This window comes from Dryas octopetala, chromosome 2 (assembly GCF_963921425.1).
Source record: "Dryas octopetala chromosome 2, drDryOcto1.1, whole genome shotgun sequence".
Classification (NCBI taxonomy): Eukaryota; Viridiplantae; Streptophyta; class Magnoliopsida; order Rosales; family Rosaceae; genus Dryas; species Dryas octopetala.
The window spans coordinates 17,667,253-17,677,869 of record NC_141367.1 but is presented as its reverse complement, the minus strand read 5'-3'; the positions used below and the strand labels follow the sequence as shown (position 1 = coordinate 17,677,869).

Genomic DNA, 10,617 nt, shown 5'->3' with positions numbered 1-10,617 from the left:
TGTATTTGGGTTTTCAGTATGCAATCCTGATTAGGTGTACAAAATCCAAAAATGTATACCAAGTGAATCGAGTAACATTTTCCAGATTTTTTTCCTTCGAAAAGAAAATATAATAAAACACCTTCCTTATTTTATTTTCTTCCTCCCCTATAAATACATTCTCAATACCAAGCCATGTGTCCGTCAGAATTTCAGTTCCAATTGAAATACTAAATTAACAAATAAATCAAAAATATTGGTCGATCTTAAGAATGAAGAACACTAAGCTCTCCCCTAGAACCATCACCGGTTGCACTCAGCTTGTTCTCCTCGTTTTTGCATCAGGTAAATTGATCAACCCACTTAATGGTCAACAATGTAGACGAACATAGAAGAAAAGGATATTTAGGGGGATATTGAAACCTCACTTCTAATAAACCGGGTTACATTTGATGTTGCAAAATGCATGTTTTACAACTCAATCTTGGTCCCTTTAATCCAACCTCATTTTTGTTGCACCTAATTAGATTTCGGACTAAATTAAAATTTTAGATTAAAGTCTACAAAATACCTCAAGTCCAATTGAGCCAAACCAGTCACCACGGGACATCATGCTTTAAATACATATATAATCATGTCCTATGTTGTACATTAGCATCGATCTCTTATTTGATCAAGTTAACTTATTGTATATCTGTATGTCATGCAAACATATTTAATCGTAGAAAATTTATACTCTAATAGTGAAATTCACTGTATTAACTTTCAAAAATGAAATAATCATTTGTATGTCATGTATTTTTGCCATGTGTATGTAGACATTGATGTTATATAAGTGGTAACATATGTTGCAGTTGCAGTTGCAGTAATGGGGGTGGTGTTGGTGAAGGCAGATACATGCGAAGAAGTGTTGGGTTCTTGTAACGCTGTGGACTGCAACGGAGTGTGCACTTCAAAACATGCTGGTGGGAGGGGAGCGTGTGGGCCGGATGTGACATGCCACTGCTATTACGAGTGTCCGCCACCAAAACGAAACTGCAATAATGGGTTGGGCACTTGCAGCCAAGATTGCGGCCAAGAGTGTTGTAATCGGAACTGTGCAGCCAAATACACTAATGGTATTGGCATTTGTGCCAGTCTTGGAGCTGGAGCTCAACTGTGTCAATGCCAATATACCTGTTAATTACAAATTAATGTCATGAATAATAAATATATTCTTAATTCCTTGTCTAGATTTTATATGCTGACGGATGAATTAAACTAATTAAGGAGAATTAATTATGTTTTTTTTATTAATCAACCGTCATTTATGCAGTTTTGAACTTATTTTATCGGAGACGATTGAATGTCATTCACTAAACTAACTAAATAGTTATTAATAGCATTAAAGTGTATTCCATGTGTTTGAAATTTTTTATTTTTTCATCAATCGACTCTCTAAACTGTCACAAATGGGTTGGTGTTGGGCTTCTGCATGCGTCTGTACAGCCCGCTAAAAAATGGGCTTGGTCTAGAAAAAATTTTGTTTGAACTGTTCTTTCTAATTAAAACAACACAGTTTTTGGTCTGCAAATAGTCATGTCTTTTCTTAACAGTCACATTTTCATCTATAAACACAGTTCATTGTGGCTTGTGTTCAACCATCTCTCTTTTGCTCTATTAAATCTATATTTTTAAGAAAGTTCTACATATTCTTAATTTGACTCGTATAGTTTGGGATACTACTATACCATAAGAGTGAAATCGTTGTATTTGGGAGACAACTACCATTAAACCATAAAAACCAGTGTAGGCGTAATTTATCTTATGAACATAGACTAGTTAGTTTATGTTGTTTTGCACGTCTAGACTTTATTATTAAAGATAACATAGTTCTCTTCACGCGGTTGAAAAACCTATAATTAAGTTAAAATTTCATTCTCAAAAGCCCAACATTGTTTTTATGATCGAAAATAAAAGCCTTAACCTCTAACAATTATACCCAAAAAAAAAAAAAACCCCACTTCAAGTTCTGCTCAGGTCTTAACTTCTAATAATCATATCCAAAATTATTTGTAATGATTTTTATGAGTATCTACTGAAAAGAAAAATAAATGTAAATATATATAATACGTTAAGGGCATCATTTTTATGATTCGTCCGAAGCTCCTGAAATATCAGGGACAAGCTGGACATTAAACAAAAAAAAAAAAAAACCTTTCGCATCTCTCTTTCCTTTCTGGATTTTGCAGTAGCTTGCTAAATTATTAGCATTTAATAGAGGAAATTAATGTAGAATCATCCTCGATCTCATAATATTTTTTCCCAGTATGCAATCCAGAAAAGGTGTACAAAATCCAAAAAGGTATACAAAGTGTAATTGAGGTAACATTTCCACTTCCAGCCTGAATAAGCTAGCAGTTTTACTACACCTTCCTTCTGAAAAGAAAAAAAAATAAAAAAAACTTTTTCATTTATTTTTTCTTCCTCCCCTATAAATACATTCCTAATACCAAGCCATGTCTTCATCAGAATTTCAGCTGAAATACAGAACAAATAAAAACAGTTATTGGTCTTAAGAATGAAGAACACCAAGCTATCCCCGAGAACATTCACATGCTGCGCTCAGCTTCTTCTCCTTGTCTTTGCATCAGGTAAATTGATCAACCCACTTCATGGTCAACAATGTAGACGAACATAGAAGAAAAGGATATTTAGGGGGAAATTGATACCTCACTTCTAATAAATCCGGGTTACATTTGATGTTGCAAAATGTTTTACAACCCAATCTCTGTCCCTTTTATCCAACCTCATTTTTGTTGCACCTAATAAGATTTCGGACTGAATTAGAATTTTAGATGAAAGTCTACCAAAATACCTCAGCCCAATTGACCCAAACCGAAACATGAGTCAGTGAGTCACCTCGACATCATGCCTTAAATACATGTATAACCATCCTATATTTGTTGTACATTAGCATCTCTTATTTGATCGAGTTAATCTATAATATGTCTGTATGTCATGCAAACACATTTGGTCATAAAAAATCTATGTACACTCTAATAGTGAAACTCGCCGTTAACTTTCAAAAATTAAAAACGTATTTGTATGTCATGTATTTTTGACATGTTTACGTAGACATTGATCTTATATAAGTGGTGACATATGTTGCAGTTGCAGTAATGGGGGTGGTGTTAGTGAAGGCAGATATATGCGTAGAAGTGGAGGGTTCTTGTAACTTTATGGACTGCAACGGAGTGTGCACTTCAAAACATCCTGGTGGGAGGGGAGCGTGTGAGCAGAACGCGCCGGGGGTTGTGACATGCCACTGCTATTACGAGTGTCCGCCACCACAACGAAACTGCAATGCAGGCTTGGGCACTTGCAGCCAAGACTGCGGCCAACAGTGTTGTGATCGAAACTGTGCAGCCAAATATACTAATGGTATTGGCATTTGTGCAAGTCTTGGGGCTATAGCTCGATTGTGTCAATGCCAATATACCTGTTAATTTCAAATGTGATGAATAATTAATTCCAAGGATATAATAATAATAATAATAATAAATATGATGACTGGTGAATCAAACTAATTAAGGAATATTAATTGTGTTTTTTTTATTAATCAACCGTCATTTATGCAATTTTGAACTCATAACCTCCTCGGACAAAAAGTATCATTCACTAAATCAAATAGTTTTCGCCATAAGTGTATGTCTTCAGTTTGTTTGAAACTTTTTATGTTTTCATTGATGGACTCTATAGAACGTTACAAATGGGTTGGTATTGGGCTTCTGCCTGCGTCTGTACAGCCCGCTAGAAAATGGGGATGGTCCAGAAAAAGTTTTGTTTGAAGTGTAAAGTGTTCTAACTGTCTAATTGAAACAACACGGTCTTCGCCTTCAAATAGTCAATTCTTTTCTTAACAGTCACATTTTCATCTATAAACACGGTTCATTCGCTAGTAAATTTCAATTTCTTTCATTGTGGCTTGTGTTCAACCATCTTCTGCTCTATTAAATCTATATCTTTAAGAAAGTTCTACATATTCTTAATTTGTGACTCATATGATTTGGCGTATTACTATATCATAATGCCATATTTACTAATCCCTAATCAAATTAGGATAAATTGAATTGATAAGGAATTTGAGGAGCAATAGATTCTCATTGAAGCTGTTTATTAAATTATCTAGAATCAGAGTAGAAATTATATTATGTGGACATTTGATTACTAAAATGTCCTTGTAGTAAATAAATAATTTTATATACTAGTTAATAATGTGAAAGTATAATGAGAAAAAAAAAAAATTGAATTCTTCCAAAATAAGGAATCAGAATACCACATCTCACCCAAGAATCCAATTCCTCCAAAATAAGGAATTGAATTCGTGATATCATGTAGGCTCCACTTGTCTTTTTATTTCCATATAATTAGTAAACACAGGAATCGGAATCCAACTCCTTATTTTGGAGAAATTGAATTATGATTCCGGATTAGTAAACATGCCATAAGAATGAAATATATTGTCATATTTGGGAGACAACCACCATTAAACCATAAACACCAGTGTGGGAGTAATTTATCTTACAAACATGGACTAGCTAGTTTAACATTGTTTTGCACGTTTTACACTTTATTATTAAAGATAACATAGTTCTCTTCACATGTTTAAAAAGCCTATCATTAAGTTAAAACCTCATTCTCAAAAGCCCAAAATTGTTTTTACAATTGAAAACAAAAAAAAAGCCTTAACCTCTAACAATCATACCCAAAATTGTTTATAACGATTTTTATGAGCACCTATTGAAAAGAAAAATAAATGTGAGGGATCCCTTATTTAATACTAAATGAGGGATCCCCCTGTGAGACCCACATGAGTGATTTTGTGTCGATTCGAATTGTTCATTTTTTACATCTCCATTGATAGATCATTCTTGCAAAAAATCGACCAAATCGGAAATCATTTACCTATCTAACTTTGATCAAATAAATAAACGGTTTCATCGAAAATATTTGGTTCATTTATTTGTCCAATTGACCCAAACTAAGACATGATGGGCTGCACATCACTCTCACATTTAGTTTAGTGCCAACCTATCATGTCCTAGATACATAATTATGTCGGATTCAGATCCTCTAGTTGTTTTTGCTAATTGACTTTTAATTATAACCATATATTTATTACCTAAGAGTATGAAGAAAATGATGAAATGAATTCGTAGCAGTTTTTTTGGTATAAATAGAGTTAAAAAACCTTTGAATTTATATTACATGATTAGAATTAAAACAAATAGAAACAAGATAAGGAGAGAATTCAAATCCAATTAATTATGTCTTATATTGTACGTTATCATCTCATGTTTACCCTATTTGGTGCCTAATTAGTACTATAGGAATTGTATTGTTGGTGAAGGCAGAAATATGCCACGAATTGGAGGGTTGGTGTCATGGCATGGATTGCAACGCAGTGTGCAACTCAAAACATCCAGGTGGGAAGGGGTCGTGTGAGCAAAACGCATGCCGGGGGTTGTGACATATATGCCACTGCTATTATGAGTGCGGTTCTCCTCCGTCGCCACCAAAACGAAACTGCAATGCAGGCTTGGGCACTTTCAGTTTCCACGGTGTTGTGATCAAAATTGTGCAGCCAAATATCCTAATGGTATTGGAATTTGCGCAGCGCTTGGGGCTGGAGCTGCATTGTGTCAATGTCATTATTCCTGTTAAGTAGAAATATTTTTAATAATTACAAACATCATAATAATAATAATAAAATATATATCCTTGATTCCTTGTTTGAAAATGAAATGGAAAGGTTCCGACAGGGTGGGTGGGAGGGGAGGGTAATGGGGTGAGGGTGGGGGTGAGGGTGAGGGTGGGGAAAGCGATTGGGGTACATGTAGAAGCTCCCTTCTAAATGTTATAGCCCAAGTTTTCAGGCCTCAACCTGCCCATGATTAGTTCTTTGGGCCTTGGGTTGTCATTTCAAAAAAAACAACAAAAACAAAAAAAGTAGGAAATAATAAAAAGAGGGGTAATTCCGTAATTCACAAGTGAGCATACTATTTTTATTTTTTAAATCTAATATTAGCAATACCCTAGTGAAAGTACATATGACATTTCTTATATATATTGGTTGACAAAAGAGCTCTATAGTATATATAACATATTTTATATTTTTTGGAAAATAAAATAATTAATTCCAAATATTTTTATAAGAATTGTTATTAAAATAGAAAAGTCTAGAAAATAGAAACTCAAAAGACAACAAAAGGGCTCAAGCCAATTTTTACAACGAGCAATAACCTCGAGCTGTTTTTAAGAGAAGAAAATAGACTCGAGTTGTTTTGGACAGCGAAAAATAGGCTGGGCTATTTTAGACAGAGAGCACAAAATAATAGTGATAAGAGATTGATTTAATTCTCAACAAACAATAGTACCAAAAAGACCATCAGAAGAGCTTCAAGGAAGAAGTCGTTGTACATGAGCAGTATTCGATGTTTTTTGTTTTTGTTTTAGTTTTAGTTTCTTTTTTTTTTAAATTAGGAGATAATTATTTTATGAATCGAGTTAACAGGGGTTAAGTTGCTGTTAAGTAGTGTGAAGTGGAAGACACGTGTCAAATAATTAGCAAAGGAACATGAAGGGGATAACATATGTAAGCCCGACTATAGGGGGTGTGCACAAATATCACCTATAAAAAAAGGTTTATAATTAACCACCTATACTTTTACATAGATGACAATGTTGCACATACTGTTACATTTTCTATTAAATTTGAAATTTTTTTTCCAAATTCTCATTTTGTCCATGAGTACAATTAAAAAAGTAAAATTTATTTTAGAAACTATTTCTAAAATCTAATTATAAGAAAACTAATTAAAAACTCAAAAAAAATAATAAAAAAAAGATATACCCACCCAAAAAAATCACACCGCACCCACGTACCTATAACCGTTGGCGGCTCTTCTTTCTAGCGCAAGCCCACCTAGCAGCCAGTCATCCTCCTCTTTCTTTCTCCATATCCCTCTCTTTCTTTCTCTTTCTCTTTTTTTTCTCCCTCTCTTTCTCACTCTTTCTCTCATTCCCTTTCTTCCCCTCTCCTTCTCTTTGCCGGTGCTACCATCTCTACCCAGTCGCCGGCCAACCTCAAAGCTCATACTTTGACATAGTCGCCGACCTCCAGGTAGGTCGCTCAGATCTGGGCAGATGAGAGAGAGAGAGAGAGAGAGAGAGAGAGAGAGAGAGAGAGAGAGAGAGAGAGAGAGAGAGAGAGAGCTAGGGCTAACATGCCGGCAGCTGGGTAGTTGGGGTGGGGTGGTTAGCCGAAAAGAGGAGCCGTCGGTGGTAGGGCCAACAGCTGAGAGGGTGGGGTGGGGGATTTGTTAATTTTTCATTTTTTTAGTTTTTTAATTAAACATTAATATTTTAGATATATTCATTAAATAAGTATTAGTGGGTCAAGTGAGCAAATTAGGAGGGTGTATCTAAATTTTTTAAAAAAAATTCTTAAATGCTCTATGACATGAATTGACTAAAAAACCCTTGAAGTTAATAGAATTTTTCACAGAAATAAACGGTAGTGGTAGATTGTCACCTATAGAAAATATTGGGTGGCAAAAGGTCAAAAAAAAAAATTTATGGGTGGCATTTGTGTACACCTCTTATAATCTGGGTGATATTAGTGCAAAAAAAACCTATATTATACTATATGGCCTTTATGATCATGATAATGATATTGCCATTTACCAAAGAGTATCACCATCAGAATCATTTATTTGCAACTGTTACATAGTTACATGATAATTACAGAGGTCTTAACTCTTAACTCATGATGTTAAAAGTTAGGCTCATGAGCTCATCCTTAATTTGAAAAACTAATATTAATGCGTAGAGCAGTGACCAGACTGGAGTTGTATTGTGGGGGCCAGAATATTAATTGCCCTACTTTTTTGATAGAATCATGTTCCCCGTTGGGTGGTAATGATTTGGATTGAACTATATTTATTTGTATTATATTGGATTAATATTATACTATATACTAAAAAAATTAAATAACGCTTAAATCAGGTTATATTGGATTACTGCAACCGACCGACTATCAAAACCACCGATTATGTAAAATTTATTTTATTTATTAACAAATTTGGTAGGAAACGTAATATTTCTGCAAATTATATATTGGACATGAGTTTTTCCTTCTTCTTCATCATTGGACATGGGTTTGAAGAGAAAGAACTTGAACCAAGATAAGACTAAGGATTGTTGTTGACTTGTTGTAATGGGGAAGGTCAATTTTATGGAAAAATAAAAAGGGTACGGTAGAGATTGAACTAAATGTAGTTTCTCAAAGAAAAATCATTAATCCATGAAATTGGTGAAGTCAAAGATAATATGGCATTAAAAAGTAGGTTTTGGTTTCCGAAAAGAGAGTCAACATTTTAACGCATTCCTTTATTTTTTCATATTATACTTCCTACTTTTCATTACTAGTAATTACTACCTACACATAATTATAGAATCAAATATGAGTAATAACTGATTGAATTTTCAACTCCCCTTTTAAAATCTCTATCAAATCCCTCTTAGCTCCATCTCTCCCATTTCACACAATTATACTCATCTCTCTCTCTCTCTCTCTCTCTCTCTCTCTCTCTCAAACATGGGTGATGATGAAGAACTATGCAACACAAGGCTCCAACTTGGACTTGGTGTGGGTGATCAATTATATGCTCCAAGGCAAGAGATCAGGAAGAATAAGGAAAGGCCTAATTTGGTTTGCTTAGACCTCTCATTTGCGCTATGCCCAAAAGAGGAGGTTGCTGCTAATAACTTGGATAATGATCACATGGAAAATGGATCGAGTGTGAAGACATTAATCGACGAAGACAACAAAGAATACACGAATGATAGGAAAAGTAGTGATCATACCAATAACATGAGCATGATGAACACCAACAAAAATGGTGCAAGAAAGAAACTGAGGCTCACAAAAGAGCAATCCACCTTGCTAGAAGACAGCTTCAAGCGCCATATCACCCTTAATCCGGTATGTGTATATATATATATATATATATAATGTTAGTGTTGGGTCTATATAAGAGTATTGCTATTGCGACCGATCTCAACTGACTATGTTGTGTATCATCTCTCTAATAGAGATATAATTTACCTATGTAGGTCCCTTATATAAGTGAGTTTTATCTTTATTAGAAAGATGATACACAAGATAATCAGTTGATCAGATAATAGTTTTATTCGGATGTCAGACTCTCTCCCTCATAAACCCAATTTTATAGACTAATAATGATGATATACATGTGAAATTGTGAAGACTTGCTTTGTGAAATATACATTATATTTCAATATATTTCTTATTTATTTATTTATTATGATTTGGTTGTTAATTAATATTTGGACTAATTTATGCAGGCCCAGAAAGAGGCACTTGCTGAGCAATTAAATCTGAAGCCAAGACAGGTTGAAGTCTGGTTTCAGAACAGAAGAGCAAGGTGACCATCCGATATATGCTTATTTGTTTTTTGGGCTTTAAAAAATATAATAAAGAAATCACTTACATAAGCCTATTAAACAAATTTTTTCTGAACAAATTTAGTAAACAAACTTTTTTCATCCATATTAAAGAAAAATATATTATTTTGTGAGACGATAACTATGTGACCCATGTCATGATTGAAATATGAGTTAAAGATAGGAGATACAAGCTCTCGACTGAGAATTTGACCACATATTGATCTTTTCTACTAGACCTATTTATATTGGTTATTTACAAAAAAAAAAAAAAAAACAGAGTGAGTCACACACACATTAATTAAGTGATATCTATGTATGAATAGCAGGACAAAGTTGAAGCAAACAGAAGTGGACTGTGAATTCTTGAAGAAATGCTGCGAGAGTCTGAGTGACGATAATCGAAGGTTGAGGAAGGAGCTGCAGGAGCTAAAATCATCACCTGCATTGTGCAATAATTTTCAGACAATCCCAAAGGCCACAATGCTCATGACTATGTGCCCATCTTGTGAGAAAATGGTAAAAGCTAATCATCATCATAAAGAAGAAGCTGCAAAAAAGTAGGGAATCTCAATGTGGTTCGAAAGAGCAATAAATTGGAGAACGGCTTTGACGGTACAAATTTAGGCAAATTCCATGGATTAGACTTGAGAGATCATTGTCATAGCCATAGCCATATACAAATAGGTGCAAGAATTATGCAACAAATTATTGAGGATCATGTCGATCAATCTCAACAACTACCCACATGACTAAACTGAACAATTATATATGTTTGCAATGGTTCTACTAATTATAGAAAAAAAAAAAAAAAAAAAAAAAAAAAACAGAAAAAAAGTAGGGTAGCTAGCTAGAAAAAGAATTGATGTTATGTTATAATAATCCTTTACAAGGATTTATTTGATTTGACCCAATTGGTGACTATGCATGCACTACTCTTGGATTTTGACTGAGTTTATTTTCTCACTGAAGGCATAAATCTTTCTATTGTTACATATGTTTACTTGTGCATATGTTCGTATTATGTATGAAGATCTCAATTTTTCTAGTCGTTGATCAAGGAAACACTGCAAACATGTCTCTTTTAATCTATCTTCTTTTCTTTTATGGTATTTAAGTTTCAATTTG

At 33.9% G+C, this 10,617-nt stretch overlaps 1 protein-coding gene and 1 pseudogene across 1 annotated transcript; both read left to right on the top strand.

The window, feature by feature from the left end:
• The first annotated feature begins 251 nt into the window (after positions 1-251).
• On the top strand, positions 252-1,162 carry LOC147293608 (defensin-like protein 183). Its single transcript, XM_086231094.1, has 2 exons — positions 252-324; positions 834-1,162. The coding sequence occupies exons 1-2, from the start codon at positions 252-254 to the stop codon at positions 1,160-1,162; spliced, it is 402 nt and encodes a 133-aa protein (XP_086087220.1).
• A 7,458-nt stretch (positions 1,163-8,620) lies between these two features.
• Positions 8,621-10,241, top strand: LOC147293607 (uncharacterized; annotated as a pseudogene).
• The last annotated feature ends 376 nt before the right edge of the window (positions 10,242-10,617 follow it).

Coding starts and splice junctions, on each gene's coding strand:
- LOC147293608 (XM_086231094.1), top strand. CDS start 252: ATGAAGAACACTAAGCTCTCCCCTAGAACCATCACCGGTTGCACTCAG. Junction 325..833: donor TCTCCTCGTTTTTGCATCAG/GTAAATTGATCA, acceptor CATATGTTGCAG/TTGCAGTTGCAGTAATGGGG.